Consider the following 16,974-nt stretch of genomic DNA (forward strand, 5'->3'; position numbering starts at 1 on the left):
AAGTTTCGTCAGGGCGCGAAGAAATATAGAGCTGAGTATCATCAGCGTAACAGTGAAAACTAACGCTATGCTTCCTAATGATATCTCCCAAGGGTAGCATGTACAGAGTGAACAGCAACGGTCCTAGTACTGAGCCTTGCGGTACTCCATATTGAACTTGTGATCGATATGACATCTCTTCGTTTACTACTACAAACTGATAACGGTCAGATAAGTATGATTTGAACCATGACAATGCAATTTCACTAATCCCAACATAATTTTCGAGTCTATTTAAAAGAATGTTGTGATCAATAGTGTCAAATGCAGCACTAAGATCCAGTAACACTAATAGAGAGATACAACCACGATCTGATGATAAGAGCAAATCATTAGTAACTCTAATGAGAGCAGTCTCAGTACTATGGTACGGTCTAAATCCTGACTGGAAATCCTCACAGATACTATTTCTTTCTAAAAAGGAACATAGTTGTGATGATACTGCCTTTTCTAGTATTTTTGACAGAAAAGTGAGATTTGAGATCGGCCTGTAATTGACTAATTCTCTAGGATCAAGTTGTGGTTTTTTAATAAGAGGTTTAATAATAGCCAGCTTAAAAGTTTTTGGTACGTGTCCTAGTGATAAAGATGAATTGACGATATTGAGAAGAGGATCTATGACCTCTGGAAGCATCTCTTTCAATAGCTTAGTCGGTATAGGGTCTAACATACATATTGTTGATTTTGATGATTTAACAAGTTTAGACAGTTCTTCCTCTCCTAAAGCAGTAAATGAATTGAATTTTTCCTCAGGGACACTACAATGCACTATCTGACGCGATACTGTAATAGACGGTTGCATGGTTATAATTTTTTCTCTAATATTATCAATCTTGCAAGTAAAGAAGTTCATAAAGTCATTACTGCTGTGCTCTTTGGAAACATCAGAAGTTGAAGCTTTATTTCTTGTTAATTTAGCCACTGTATCAAATAAATACCTAGGGTTGTGTTTATTTTCTTCTAAAAGTTTTGAAAAATAAGCAGATCTAGCAGATTTTAAGGCCTTTCTGTACTCAATCATTCTCTCTCTCCACGAATTGCAAAATACTTCTAGTTTTGTTTTCTTCCAGCTGCGCTCCATTTTTCTGGCTGCTAACTTTAGGGCCCGAGTGTGCTTATTGTACCATGGCATTGGATTAATTTCCTTAATCTTTTTTAAGCGCAAAGGAGCAACTGAGTCTAATGTGCTGGAAAAGACAGAGGCAAAAGTTTCTGTTACAACATCGAGGTCTTCTAAGCTTTCTGGTATGCTAAGGCGATGAAACTGATCAGGAAGATTATTTATAAAGTGATCTTTAGTGGTAGAAGTGATGGTTCTACCATATTTATGGCATGGAGGCAGTTTAGCCGCCTTGACTAAATGTAGTATACACGAGACTAGATAATGATCTGAGATGTCGTCACTCTGCTGCAGAATTTCAACAGCATCACTATCGATTCCATGTGACAATATTAGATCTAAAGTATGATTACGACAATGAGTGGGTCCTGACACATGTTGTCTAACACCAATAGAGTTTAGAATATCTGCAAATGCCAATCCTAATGCATCTTTTTTATTATCTACATGGATATTATCTGCAGCCAATACTAACTCCGACAGAAAATCAGCAAATTCTTTGATAAAGTCTGTATGGTGTCCTGGTGGCCTGTATACAGTAGCCAGCACAAATGTCAACCTACATAATGTTACGTAAAGCACCATCACTTCGAAGGAATTATATTTGAAAGACTTTTGACTAATACTGTAAATATTACTATAGATTACAGCAACACCTCCCCCTTTGCCTTTCTGACGGGCATTGTGTCGATAATCATAACCTTGAGGACTAGACTCATTTAAAGTAATGTAATCGTCCGGTTTTAGCCAAGTTTCTGTCAAACACAGCACATCTAGATTATTGTCTTTGATAATATCATTAACAATAAGTGATTTTGAAGAAAGGGATCTAATATTTAACAACCCGAGTTTTATCATTTGTTTAGCATTATTATCTCTATTTTTTATTTGTTGAACATCAATTAAATTTTTACCATTAAATGGGTTTGGAAGTTTTTTGTTTTTACTAATTCGGGGTACAGACACAGTCTCTATTTGAAAATATCTAGGTGTAAGAGTTTCTATGTGTTGTTATCTGAATTTTCTGACTTCTGTAACGTGAGGTAGCTAGCAGACGGTCGGTTTAGCCAGTCTGTCTGCTTTCTGACCTGGGCCCCAGTTTGTCATGTTTCAGTTCTAAGACTATGTGCCATATTACTAGAGAAAAGAGCAGCACCATCCTGGGAGGGATGAATACCATCTCTTTTCAACAGGTCAGGTCTGCCCCAAAAGCTTTTCCAATTGTCTATGAAACCTGTATTATTTTGCGGACACCACTTAGACAGCCAGCCATTGAGTGATGATAATCTGCTAACTATCTCATCACTCCGACGAACAGGAAGGGGGCCAGAGCAAATTACTTCTCCTGACATTGTACTTGCGAGTTCACACACCTCTTTAATGTTAATTTTAGTGATCTCCGACTGGCGAAGTCGAACATCATTAGTGCCGACGTGAATAATAATCTTAGAGTATTTACGATTAGCATTAGCCAGCACTTTTAAATTTGCTTTGATGTCAGGTGCTCTGGCTCCCGGCAAACATGTGACTATGGTGGCTGGTGTCTCTATTTTCACGTTCCGTGTAATAGAATCGCCAATAACTAGGGCACTTTCAGCAGGATTCTCAGTGGGTGTATCACTGAGTGGGGAGAACCTGTTTGATGTTCTTATTGGAACGGAAGAGTGGTGTTTTCCGCGGCTAGGCCGCCTCACAGTTACCCAAGTGCCCTGCTGCGCGGGCTCTACAGCCGGAATCGAACAATGTACAGAGTTCACTAAGCTAGTCGCATCCAAAACAGTATCTGAAGCCCTTGCATTCTTACTATCCTCGATTAAAGTTTGGATGCGTGTCTCTAATTCTGAGATTCTCTCTGTCAGCCTGACTATTTCCCTACATTTATGACATGTAAATCCCTCGTCGCTGACAGAGAGAGCTATGGTAAACATGTGGCAAATGGAACAGGTAGCAATGCTGGGAGAGGATGACATGACTCACCGTGTTTGTAGACTGATCCGACTTACCACAGCTGTTTGAAGAACGCGTTCAAAAACAATTCAAGACTCCAGAAACAATACGGAAATCTAATGCAACTGAAGAAACAGAAACAAACTGAATTAAAAAATAAATAAATAAATAAAAAAATTTAAAAAAAGAAAATAATTCAAAGCTCAAAAACAAAAATATTGGTACAACTGAAAAGAGCAGACAAAACGATATAAAGCAACCAAGGTAGAAAAATTAACAAAACAAAACAAAAAAAAATTAAATTGGAAACAGGACAGCACTGCAGCCATAAACGAACACAGAGCACCTACGACTGGAATGCAGTTACAGGCCGTCACAACACCGATTGTCGAGGGCATTCATGTTTTATGAAGAGCCAACAAAACAGAAGCTTTTCCGGCAAAGGCCAGTACAGAAAACAGCGATCCACCAACTGCGTCAGGTTCTCACAGCTTCTCCAACGTCTATACCCGGTTTATGTAAACAGTAATAAACTACATTGCAGCAAAACTCGAAGAGTCAAGGGAGAAACGCTCTCCAAACAAGTCGCCGTCTCGTCTCGAGCACTCGCATCCAGTTTCGGGAAGTGACAGAAGCGCGTTAATGACGCAGCAGTTAACCAAGTGACGCATCCCAAGTAACGCGAATGTTCCCGTTTTTATAGCCCAGCGACGCTGCCAATAAGCTAAAACAGCACCGTGACGTAAGAAAAATCACCCCTCCTGCCACACTAAGAAACGTTCTGCATTGGTTTTGTTTGGAACTATTTTTGTTGGAACAGACATTATTTCTACCAAAATGTAAGTAACTTATTTAGTGAACTTGCAGAAATTCAAAATCACATTTGCCTGCGCCTCGTTCACAACACCAGTCAGTGCTGAGAGGAGTGAATTCATGGTGCATCGCGTCAGCGTCTCATTATGACATCCTATATCAGTGTTATTTATACAGCTCCATTAAGCACAACCTGAGTTGACCAATGTGCTGCACAATAGAATAACAGACAATTAGAATAATAGACAATACACACGGGTGACACCTGCTGGTGAAAACTGTGTACATGCAACAAAAACCCTGGCAGGACATGCAAAAAAAAACAGCTTTTACAAACACATTGCAAATGTTTTATTGACAGTATATATTAAATGCCATTAACAAATCATCAAATACCATTGATGTGGTATTGTTAGGGCTTGTTTTGTCAGGTCAATATGAGTAACTACTACTCTTCCTTTTTAATTACACAGATGTCTCATTAAAACTGCCAACAAATGTATAAAACTGTTTTGAGATCAGGTAAAAACCCTAGACGCTGGTTCAATGGAGGGTGATCTCGGTGATTCATGGGTTCATAATGCACACATCTTAAAGGGACAGTTCACTCAAAATGGAGAAGAGAATGCAGCATTTATTAGATTTACAGGAAGAAACTACAGATGTCATTCAGACAAGAGACTGATCTTCATCTTCCTCTCTTGGAGCCGCCGCCTCTTCCACGCGCTCCTCTGAACGAGCCGCCCTTGACCTTCTTCCTCACGCCGCTGGACTGCTCGCCGTCATCATCCTCCGCCGCTCTGGGCCGCTTCCTCTTTTCTGCACTTTCCTTCATCTCCTGCCAGAAACACAGCCGTCAGACACACTGCTTCAGACTGCTGTTACCTCATCTCTCTCTCTCACACACACACACACACACACACAGAGAACCAGGACGTACAATGCGTGCGAACCGCTGGGCTTCGCTCACTCGCTCCACCAGCATCATCACTTCCTCTTCCTGTGTGGGGAAGGCGGGCAGTTTCTTCCCGATCAGCGTTTCGATTCGCTGAAACAGCTCCACATCATACCTGCGCACACACACACAGCATCAGAAGCCAATAAGATCATGCTCTTCAATAAACAATGTGCACAAACAGAGGAAGACTTCATAAGAGGAATTACAACCAAGACTTTATCAGATCTGCATTAATGACATGTTTTAAAGTGAATTTAACTTGTGCACAAAATTGGAGGGTTTTCTATGCGTATTTTTGCATTTCCATCCAGTGTTTTTTATGCGATATCCCAAAATTCTCATAAAAATGGGTGGATGGAAACATGGCTAATGTGACGTGGCTGAAGATAAAGCTAGCAACATCGAACACTGAATCTGTGGCATAAATCTGAAATAAGGCTTGAGATTCACAGCAGAATCATCTGACTGAAATGATCCGGACTGATGAGTGACATAACGCCGAGTCCTCAATGAATCTGACGAACACAAGCACAGTGAGGACAGGAGGAGTGACTGACTGTGTGACGAAGGTGATGGATTTCCCAGATCTCCCTGCTCTCGCCGTGCGGCCCACGCGGTGGATGTAGTCCTGCGGAGAACACAGCTAGTGTTAGCAAACAGACCTTTCAACAAAGCCTAACACTTCTTCAAATGACTTTAATAATGTAATTTAAATATGAATCCAAATGAACAACAGCATCTAACCCAAGAATTTATCCATTAAATAAGCAACACAAACAGCCAATCATTAACACTTCTGTTTACCACATGTGACGTGATTAATGTTTATATGAGTCAAAACAGATATGAAAGATCATTCACTTGTGTTTCACATAAGAAAGAAAGTCTGGCAGGTCTGGAACAGCATGAGGGCGACTAATGGATGACAGAATGGCCAGTTTGTGTGCCTTCTGGGTGAACGATCCCTTTAAATGACTTTTTATTAACACAGATGAATCTGAAAAGGAACTGTGAGACTCCTGAGAAAGACCAGAATCAGACTGTGTTTTTCACCAGATTCAAGGACTATTTAAAGCACCTTTTAGTTCATATCAAGCACAATAAAGACAATGAAGGTGCCAATCTGGACCATATCAAAGACCTACTGTACCCTGCAGTGATGTTATGGCATATACTGACAACTGAACTCTCATTTAAAGGTCATGTGACCTTTCTAAAACCCAATGAGAGGGCTGGTAGAGCGAACGAGAGACAGAGAGCATGATTGAGTTTTCTTTTAACATTTATTTCACACTGAAAATTAATAGAAATGTTATTCTGTATAAAGAAATATGAAGTAAACATATGAGAATAAATTATTTATATCTCTTCTGGAATACTTTTCTTTGGTGTTTACATTAGTTTGAAAACAGCGCCACCACTCTCACACTTGTGCAACAGCAGCGGCCCTAGGCACATGATCTAAAGCTCAAATCTAGCTCAAATCTCAGATCTGTTGTTTCGATTCAAGAGTCGTACATTCACGGTGCTTAATCACACTCAGTGTGAACGGCCCTTCAGTCGTGTAATCTTCGCATTTGTCTGACCAAATAATGCGCTGACTGGAAATGCAGTTGATGGCACTTATGGAACAGCAGAAATACAGTGGTGACCCTGGTTACCTCTAAACAAAGCAGCACTGCACTTATAAACACTACTTTATTAGGCTTTGTTCGTGGGAGTTTTGAGTAGAGATGCACCGATATATCGGCCAATAAAGCAAATTTTTTTCACACTATCGGTCAATAGTTTAAAAACAGCCGATAGTCAGGGCCGATATATCCTGTCAATCAAAAGCCCTGCCAAAATCCAACTTGCCCCACCAAAATTTACACTTGACCCATAACAAAAAATTAAGTAAAAGAAAAGAAAATGGGCCTATAAAATAAGCCTAGTTATTGTTTTTGTTGTTTTTGATACATATAGCCTTAATAACTAAGGTTATGACACCAAAAGCTACTAGATTAACTCACTTAATTTAAAAATATTGTTAGTTAAATAAACAGTAAGTAGTAAAATAGTAACAAACCTGATTCATTCAGGAAGTGTTGCTCAAAGACGCAAAACAATGCTGTGAGGACTTTGGAACTAGGGCTGCCACTAACGACTATTTTTATATTGATTAATCTATCGACTCATTTAGCGATTAATCGATTATTCTAAACGATTAATTTCTACCAAAAATCAACGTTTCTTAAGAACATTTTATTTAACTTGCAACTTTGGCATTCAGTGGTGTACCATAAAAAAGTATAAATTTGATAATGATATTCAGGACACTATCAGTAAGAGCTGCAGCCAATTGTGGTGAGCAGTCTTCCTTTTGCAGGAATTCAGTCACATGGCTTTGCCTACAATTGAGAGAAAAATAAATACAACTAAATAAAATGTAAATAATAAATGTAAAAATTCTTTTTAACTTGGCAAACTCTTTTCATATTGTATATGAATAGTATTTATTAACTCTGTACGTAACAACTTTCTCCTCCTTTCCAAAGCGCTTTCGCTCCCGTGGCGTCTGTTGTTGCTATGCAACCATGAACTGCGCTCTCCACGATGACGAGGAAGTATCAGCAAAAGATTAATTGATTTCTAGCCCTTGCATTAGCTTTACTTCTAGATATATTTATGGAGATGAGAAATTTTTCTATAATCGATGCCGATGTTTAGAGGTCAGGGTCAGCCGATGGCCGATATGTGCTGCCGATTTTTAGGGCCGATATCTTGAAGTTTTCCCCTTCATTTGCATGCTAAAATGTCACACTAATAATAAGTGGATGCACAACATTTCTAAACTTATCATCATTTATTGAACACTGACTTGATTTACATAAAAGTTTTAGAGCATTTATCAAGCTGAATTTTTCAAGTCTGTTGGAACATAAATGTAAACTTAAATATACATTTAAATAAAATAAATACAACTTTATAAATAAAAATCAATGAAAAACTTTGTCATGTTGCACAGCCTTGTATGCAAGAACAGTGCTAAACTCTTAGTGATTTCTGACATTCTTGACAGTTAACGTTAGACAGGTTTAATGAGGATAATGCGACATGTCATTGGTCGGAACACATCACTTTATTAGGCTGATGTCCATTTTTATTCGCATTACACAGTTGATGGAAACACACGCAGATGCGCATATTCTTGAGCTGAATTTTCATTAATGCAAAGTTGGATGGAAACCCGGTTATTGTCTGCATCAAACCATGCTTCCGAACAAATGTCATACACTTCTGCGCAGTGGCGTAGCGCAAAACCACGGGGCCCCCCCGCGAGCCGAAAGTCCGAGGCCCCCCGAAGGAAGGTTCAACCAAGAAGGGGAGCCAATGGATATCACACAAGAAGCAACATGCAAACTTTGCGGAAAAGTTATGCCGGTAAAAGCTCAACCTCGGTCAGTATTCAAAGTGAAAGTAAAAGTGACAGAGCTGCCTGACGCTGCATTAACGGAGCATTTTCTCTCAGAGACGAATTTCAACATAATATGCTGATAACGGTATATAACTGTCTTAATGTATTCCATTATTTCTCTTGTTGCCCGTACATATAGTGAAACAAATGAGAAGAATAGTATTTTGTGTTAAACAGCTTGTTTTTTTTTTGTTTGTTTTTTTTTAAAGTTGGTGCTTGAAGTAGCCTAAAGCTGCTCTTAATTTTCATTTATGACTGCAGTGTTAGGAAATATTATAGACTGTTAATAATTATAATTATAGGTCTAATTCATTGTATAATAGACCTAAAAAATGTTTAAAACATTTTCAAAGAGGAGCTGATAGCCTAATCTCTTATCCTCACAGCACGTCAGTTATGCGGTGATGCGCTGTGAAATTATTGAGGGGCAAATTTATTATAATATTAATTTAATAATAAAAGTAGCTTACCTAATAGTAATAATAATAGACTAGAAGAATGTAACAGGCTTACATTAATTGGAAATGCCAAATCCTCTTAATATTGCCAATATTTGTCGGAGTAACGTAGCCCTCAATCACGCTGCAGTGTTTGTCAGAGCTGCCGCCTTCTCCACCCCAAGCAACACTTCATAGTTTACTAGTAATATATAGTAAATATATGGCCATAGGACTTTGAAATATCAGAATTTAAGCCTTAGGCTACCTTTATCTCCCAGTACTGTTGTTGAATCTTCCAAAAGTTTCAATTCACATGCGGCAGCAGCACATTCCACCGCACCAATAACACAGGGCTGCCCGCGGACGTGCCTGGCTTTAAATCGGCGCTACTAAACACGGATATCGGCCAATGCCGATATACTAAAAAAAAGACAAACATCGGCCCGATACATCGGTCGACCTCTAGTCGGTAACGTAGAAATCACGTGACCAATGACAAACGAAGCCTCGCTTTCTGTCCAATTACATGCGCGATTCACTTTCAGTGTCGGAAGTTCGAAACCACCAGATCTTACTTTATGAGTAAGTTTTCATTCAGACTTATTCAATTACATTTTTAAAATACCCAGTCATATACAAGTAATATGAAGAATACAAATTATTTCAGGAAAATAAAATACTTGCCATATGCAATTCATATGTGTGTACATTTATTCTTCTGTTACATCATATTGATATCCATACTGGCATTAAATGCCACAGTTTAATGGGTAAATTAATTTACCACGAAGATAAACGCGTGCGCACTATTAGGCTTTTATTTGAGCACATAACATGAAACTGTGTGGCTGCTTCGTCCGACGAAGCTTCTTTCACAGGGTTTTGGCTGCTTTATTTTTTACTAAACACCAGATACTGCTGTTTTCGACACTCTCGAAGCTTTGAATCTTTTCCCGAAAAAACGAGGGGAAAGCCTCAGTGTTTCATGAGGCTTCATTTGCCCATCAATAATTGCACTCGACTCCACTTCACCCGCCATCCTTGGAAACTTTGACGTCATGTGCGTAACGTTAGCTCACACTAGTGGTTATTTTAGTCAAAGCATGAAAACGAAATTTAAAAAGGTAAAATAATATAAAATGATCAGTCGATTAAAAATATTGATGTTGACTAATTATCAGCGTCGACGCAGTCGATTATATCGACCAATCGCGACAGGCCTATTTGGAACTACTTTAGTCGAAATAGAGCGAAACAGGCGATTTGGTGTCTAAAATGTAAGTCACTTGATATTATGTTCTTGTTCATTTAACTGTACGCTATATAAAATCAACATCACATTTGTAATCATGCTGATATATGGAGAAAAACAGCGCTCTTTGTTTAATATTGGTTAACTATATTAAATGATATAAATATAAAATATATACAAGGTCATTTTTGCCCCTCATCTTGAATTCTGGGGCATTCCAAAGGCATTTTAGTAGACTAAATCACACAGTGAAAGCGTACACTCTAAATATGCACGCGCACTAGTCTAACCTACTAGACTACATCACGTAGTGCATGCGTGCACTCAATGGGTGTTTTTGTACAGTGAGAGATATACTCAATTTCAGATCGTTAAATCAACAATTACAATATCATAGATGATATATAACGCACGCCCTACAGCACAGGCCCGATCAGGCAAGTGACCGTTCCGTCTACTGTCCCGAGCGTCGTCCACACTGGCCCCGGGACATCGGGCAGTCCTTATTGTCGAGCCCTGCTATATGAATTAATAACACTCAGTTTCATTTAATCTTCAGAATTTAGTTAATGTGTGTTAATATTAATTTGAGTAATGTTTATGTTTATAACTGATACCAGTTACTCTGAAACAAGTTGATGAAATGGAGAGAATAACGTTTTTATTTGCATTTCTTTCAAAATATAATAATTAAAATTATGATTAATTATTAATTATTAATTATAATGTAATTATCATTCATTTAAAAGAAGCTATAAAAGGCAGAACCCCCAAACTATCGGTATCGGCAGATATCACTCTGAATTATCGGCTATCGTTATCGATGCATCTCTAGTTTAGAATAACTAATGTTTATGAAGCTCAATACTGAGCCCAGCATCACTGAATGTGAACTTCCCTGATACTGAGCTGGTTCAATAGCTTCCTGCGTGTGATCACAATCCATGCGCTCATGCACTTTTTTCAGGTGCTTTCCCTCCAAACAGTAACGCTGTTCTGGTAGCGCATAAAGGCCGACCTTTATAACAGCACCATGCTACTCTAACAACATTTAGTTAAAGGTTAATTCAAGCACTTTCAAGGACTTGTGTTTGCTGTCACTGCTATTTTTAGCTTTTACCTTTGAATGTGTGGGGATGTCGAAGTTGATGACGCAGTCGACGTGTGGGATGTCCAGCCCGCGGGACGCCACATCCGTGGCCAGCAGGACCGAGCGGGACTTGGACTTGAACTTGTTGAGAGCGCCGAGACGCTTGTTCTGAAGGCAGAGAGACACGTCAGTCACTGACAGACAGTAAATGCTCGAAGCTCGACACAAACAGGGGTCCGGCTCCGTACCTGACTCATCTGACCGTGCAGAGGGATGGCCGTGATGCCCAGGTTTCTGAGCAGCAGCGCCACACGCTGGGCGTTATTACACGTGCCGCAGAAAACCATGAAGGAGTTTCCAGCCAGTTCATTCAGGATAGAGACCAGATAACAGTCCTGCAAGACAAACACAGACTCGCTCGTTCATAAGGCCTGAAACACGTCTGATAAACACGCTTGAGCTCAGAGACAGACGGAGACGCCGGAGGAACCTTGTACTTTGATGGGATGAATATGTAGTACTGCTGCAGTTTCTCCACGGTGGCGTATTTGGTGGAGACGGCGCACTTGACGGGGTCCCGCAGAGCCGCGCGCTGCAGCTTCTGCACCTGAAAGCAGCGAGACGCACGTCAACAGACGCTCAGCCGCATCAACGGCTGCTCCACACACCCTCAGAGTGTCCTACCTTTTTAGTCATGGTGGCCGAAAACAGGAATGTGTGTCTGTCGCGCGGAATGATCTTCAGGACTTTATCCACCTGAGACACAAACAAACAAACAAATACCTGAGCTCATGTTCTCTCATATCATTGAGCTCTATATATAGATGTATGTTTGTGTGTGTGTGTGTGTGTACCTCAGACTCAAAGTCCATGTTGAGAATGCGGTCGGCCTCGTCCATCACCAGATACTTGAGCGCTCGCAGGTTGAATCCTTTGGTGTTCTCCAGGTGATCGATCAAGCGGCCCGGAGTCGCTGAGGGTCACAGGGAAGGATTCGTTACCCATGATTCAAATCAGCCCACATTCTGTAATCACGCCACACACTCGACAGGAAACATCAAGCATTCTCTTACCGATGACCACGTGAGGTTTCTTGGCCAGAACCAGAGCCTGAGACATCATATCAATCCCTCCGACGATGACCGCTGAAACACACACACACACCGCACAAGAAACACTGATGAGTGTGTATTCAAAACAACAACACTTACTGCACACTGTTAGCATCACATGACCTGACGTTATCACTTCACATATTCATGCAGCTCTATTATGAAATGACAGAGATGCTGTAATAGCGTCTGGTTGAGTGGTCACAGTACATGCATGATGGGATGCATTATTTCACACTGGAGACTGAAAATACCGGTCTTGACGCCGATGCTCGACCCGAGCGCGTCGAACTGCTCGGCGATCTGGAAGGCCAGTTCTCTGGTGGGCGTCAGGACGAGCGTGTGCAGCCGCTGCGCAGACGCCAGGAGAGACTGCAGGATGGGCAGAGCGAACGCGCCCGTCTTCCCCGAACCCGTCTCCGCCAGACCGATGACATCACGACCTGCGGTGGACGAACACACACGTGTTAGCAGTGGCGTCACACGTGTGTGTGTGTGTGTGTGTGTGTGTGTGTGTGTGTGTAGCTGCTCACCCTCCAGAGCCACAGGAATGGCCTCGATCTGGATCTTGGTGGGTTTCTTCCAGCCCAGCTGATCACAGGCTTCACACAGAACCTCCGTGACGCCCTGAAACACAGACGGGAATCACATGACTTCCTGTGCAACACTGTGTGTTTATGTAATGTGTTCATGTGTGTTTACGTGTCTCTGCTGCTCTAAAGTTCACTGAACTGTTTACAATAACAATAAAGCATATTTTTATCTTTTTTTCTCACTTAAGGGTGAGTAAATTATGAAAGAATTTTCATTATTTGGGTGAACTATCCCTTTAAGGACAAACACAAAAACATGATGCAAATTACGGTGCAAATAAAATAGAGTGGAGAGAAAACAAAAGAGATATATTTAGGCAAAATATACAAAATGACGATGTACAAAGAAACTGAACACTGTGCTAAAATGACTTGTCGTGACTAGTTACTGTAGTAAAATATAACAACACAAAACCGGCTTGTCGCAGGAGCTGCTGATGTGCGCGCGCTTCTCCTGTTTGACCAGCAGGCGGCGGGAAAGTGAACGCGCACCACAGTTTCGCGAAATCAACATGATAATATTAGCGTTTTAAAGCCTATTTGCTTCAGAAAGGGTCGTTTCGCCTCATTATAATAAGGGGTGCTGACAGCCCGTCTTAATAATAACCGAATCTGATGAAGATCTGTCTAATGAAGACTGTGCGCGTGTGAACTGAATCGCGCACGCGTGTTTCTCACCAGATCTCTGAAGGTCTTGTGCGTCTCTTCGGTGTTCGTGTCTTCACTCGGCTCGTTGTCTGTCGTGATACTGTTGTCTTCGGCTGTATGTGTGTTTTTCTTCTCTTCATCTGAAGAAGCTTCTCTAGGATCCGCCATGTCTGCGGCGCGTTACCCACGTGCTGAAGCCCCGCCCACGAGCGGAAGTGACGGAAGAGCGCGTAAACACCGCGAGTGTGAAAGAACAGCAATACTAGTGTTTAAACTAAACAATTGCTGCGTCCGAAACCGCCTACTCAGTGAGTAGGTACTTAATTTCAATAAGTACTTACTTAACGAGCGCTAAAAGAGTAGGTACTTAATAGCCAAATCTCGTTGAGTATGAATGCGATCCGAAAATAATCCGCCATGTTGACGTTATCATGTGACCTACGACGTTATCACAAGCGCAACAACTTAAAAGATATGAGTGACAGGTTTAATTCATCTATCTGTAAATATCTTGATATTGATCAAACTTGCTTATTTTGTGGTCTTGTTGAAGAAACAACTGCCGGTAATTTTCTAATTGTAGTACAACTAATATATTTTGGGTTAATTTAAAGTTCATATATCTTTATAATGTGAGTTTATTTTTTGTTGAATATGTTGTTAATTTCTTTATTTTATATGCAAAAATGTTCATCCACAAGCAAAAGTGGCATACATCTCATTTGTTTTCCTTTTTTTCTTGTTGAATTAGCTCTAGTTTCATCCCTCAGGCTTATAAATAATAAAATAAATACTTTTATGCATTATGATGTATTCAAAATATTTAACCTTATCATCATGCTTTATGTCTGTGTATATAATCTCAAACTATGATGTATACAAACACGTTTGTTTTTTGTCATTATTATTGTTTATTGTTACCTAGTTCGGTTTTCTTCAGTGTTAGCAATGTCTGATGCCAAAGAAGAGATCAGCAGCTGCTCAAAGATCTCGCCTTTGGAGAAGACTGATTTTATACTCAAAAAAATGTAAGTATAACTACTTAAAATTAAGATTACCCCAGAATGAACTGCTTTGCTAGCCCACCCCAACACTTACACACAATGATATTGATAAATGCTGACCAATACTTCATTATATTACTTTTCATTTTACTTCTTTAGTAAAACAAGCAAAATGTAATGTTTTGTCATATGACATAGTTATGCCTGAATACACACTAGACAAATACAGCTGATGTGAATACATCTCAATTTATAGTCAATTCATGCATTAATTCATTGTTTAATAAAATATATAAATTTACTGATAATAATAGCATAATTAATAAAAAAAGTAAAAGAATTAATAAATGTAATAATGACAATAAATAAATGCATATACAAGTCAACAACACATGAAACAAAGCTTTATTCAAATTTATTGATCTAACAATCACGTATTTACAATCCTACTGCCATCTCACACAGCTGTGCCCATTCTGCTGCTTTATTCTGACGAACACCTTCATCCATCATGTCCCTCACTGCTGCTCTTCTCAGTGGGGACATCGTTGATCCAGAGGATGAGGAAGATGATGATGATGGACCCCTGAACCCCACAACCTTGAAGCAAGACTGGGAGAAGATGTGCAGGACAATCTGGCTGCTGCTGTGTCTGCTGCAAACATTCATGTGCTCTCCATCAGCATGACTAAAACAGATTAAAACATTTTACAATTCATTAATGTCAGCATTCTGTTTCTTGCCATATTTCATTTAATATTTTTACAATTACTCGCTAATTTTTGTCGTAGCTTCATTACTTTTGTGGTGTGGTGGGCTAAACCACTGAGCTGGTCAGCAGAAGGTTGCTAGTTCAATCTCTGCAGCATCACCTCCAGTGTGTCCTTGATCAAGTCACTTGGAAGGAGGAGTGATGGAGGTTCTCGTCCATGGCTCTACACCATTTCCAGGACCTGCTGTGGCTCTCCATCCTCAGTGCTCACACCAGTCTGAGGACATTTCACATCCTACAATAATGCACAAATATAATACAAAAGCAGTCATCTTAACAGCACAGTGTCATTTGATTTCTGTATTAGAAGTAACAAAATGATCTTTATATTTTTGTTTCAGGTTTTCCTTTTTTGCTGCAGTCACCTTGTCTTGTAGGTCCTGCTTCACCACAAAGCTCTGCAGCAAATGCACAGAAATCAAGATTCAGAAAAGTGCTGTAATAACTCTGTTTAAATTACAATAATTAAAATAAACTAGACTTTAGATTTAAATAGACTTTGATGGCAGCATTCCTTCATCAGCAGATAAACACACGTGTGATCATCTGTCCCTGTAACATCAGACAAGATTCAAGTTTCCTCTGAGATTTATGTGCTCAATACTACATTTACATGTTTATACTCTTTTTATCCAATACAAATGTTCCTTAATTTACCAACAGTACTAATGGACAAATAAAATAGATTAAACTTATATTTTAGGTATATTTATTTATTTACATTATTTTCATTCATGTAATGTAAGCAGTGTTGACAACAGTGAATTCTACATAATAGCCCACATACATCACTCATACATAATCCATCACTCTTAAGCCATAATACTTAAAGATGTTCCTGTCAGATTTTAAACATTTAATAAGCACCTTTAAGATGTGGTTTAGGATATGTAAATCCACTTCGGAGAATTAAGTTATGTGTGTTTACTAGAGCTCCCCTGTTATCATAATAAATCGTGTTTTTACTGTAAAATCACAACTATAGTGTCTAGCATCTTTACACATTCAGCGGTTTACTCTACAGGAGTTCAACAAATGCTATTTTAACACAAGGAACCGTGTTTTTAGTTTTCAATACTCACATTTGACAGCATCCGCGCCGCTTTTCTCCTCCGTGTTCAATTATGACGTATCCTCTCCCGTGGCCTCCTGGGATAGAAAAGTATCGATCGAGGAACACTTCAGAATCTGGGCGGAAGCAGTAGGCCATCCGGGAACTTCTCGACTACTCATTTATGATTTCTGAGGTTTCTGACATACTTATTTGCTCGCCTACTGCTTTTTCCCTATTATATAGTAGAGAAGTAGGCGGTTTCGGACGCAGCCAATATGATTTACATAAAAATTACTTAATACAGTGACACAAACCCTAAATGAGAAACTGTTCTGGGGAATATGTACTCGAGTTCTGTTCAAACTGAATACCACTACAATTTCACGTAGATATAAAAGTACGTCATTTTATCCTCTTTCCTCAATGACAAGCAAAGCTCACACAAGTTTAACTTATTTAAACAACCAATTGATTTTTAATATAAATAATAAGGAAGCATTTCTCTAGAACAATAATAAATTATATATATATATATATATATATATATATACAAAATCTTTAACACAATAATAATAATTTCAATAAAGGGTGAAGATAGACACTGCTGTATGAACAATTAAACATGGATACTGTTTACTTTCACGTTTATTTGACTTTTAATGTTGACACGGTGTC

The 16,974-nt window shown here is 39.4% G+C and overlaps 1 protein-coding gene and 2 long non-coding RNA genes across 3 annotated transcripts; 1 reads left to right on the forward strand and 2 right to left on the reverse strand.

Annotated features, from left to right (window-relative positions):
* Window positions 1-4,246: 4,246 nt before the first annotated feature.
* ddx47 (DEAD (Asp-Glu-Ala-Asp) box polypeptide 47) lies at window positions 4,247-13,721 on the reverse strand. The gene is made up of 12 exons (XM_051885815.1): window positions 13,500-13,721; window positions 12,762-12,855; window positions 12,483-12,671; window positions 12,190-12,261; window positions 11,971-12,089; window positions 11,801-11,872; window positions 11,607-11,723; window positions 11,365-11,511; window positions 11,147-11,284; window positions 5,435-5,505; window positions 4,860-4,989; window positions 4,247-4,757 (listed from the first exon to the last, which is right to left on the reverse strand). Exons 1-12 carry the CDS (start codon window positions 13,635-13,637, stop codon window positions 4,608-4,610), a joined length of 1,437 nt encoding a protein of 478 aa, XP_051741775.1. The 5' UTR covers window positions 13,638-13,721; the 3' UTR covers window positions 4,247-4,607.
* A 169-nt stretch (window positions 13,722-13,890) lies between these two features.
* Window positions 13,891-15,191, forward strand: LOC127508238 (uncharacterized). Its single transcript, XR_007928736.1, has 3 exons — window positions 13,891-14,034; window positions 14,395-14,497; window positions 14,939-15,191. It is a non-coding gene; the product is annotated as an uncharacterized LOC127508238 (long non-coding RNA).
* LOC127508239 (uncharacterized) lies at window positions 14,861-16,310 on the reverse strand. The gene is made up of 3 exons (XR_007928737.1): window positions 15,611-16,310; window positions 15,274-15,480; window positions 14,861-15,161 (listed from the first exon to the last, which is right to left on the reverse strand). It is a non-coding gene; the product is annotated as an uncharacterized LOC127508239 (long non-coding RNA).
* Between the last annotated feature and the right edge of the window lie 664 nt (window positions 16,311-16,974).

Source organism: Ctenopharyngodon idella, chromosome 3 (assembly GCF_019924925.1).
Source record: "Ctenopharyngodon idella isolate HZGC_01 chromosome 3, HZGC01, whole genome shotgun sequence".
Lineage (NCBI taxonomy): Eukaryota > Metazoa > Chordata > Actinopteri > Cypriniformes > Xenocyprididae > Ctenopharyngodon > Ctenopharyngodon idella.

Bases quoted from the DNA above. Each gene is read 5' to 3' on its own strand.
- ddx47 (XM_051885815.1), bottom strand. From the start codon at position 13,637: ATGGCGGATCCTAGAGAAGCTTCTTCAGATGAAGAGAAGAAAAACACA. The intron at 12,672-12,761 runs GTGAGCAGCTAC...CGTCCACCGCAG, and splicing joins CATTCCTGTGGCTCTGGAGG to GTCGTGATGTCATCGGTCTG. The intron at 11,512-11,606 runs GTTCCTCCGGCG...TTTGTCTTGCAG, and splicing joins TCATCCCATCAAAGTACAAG to GACTGTTATCTGGTCTCTAT.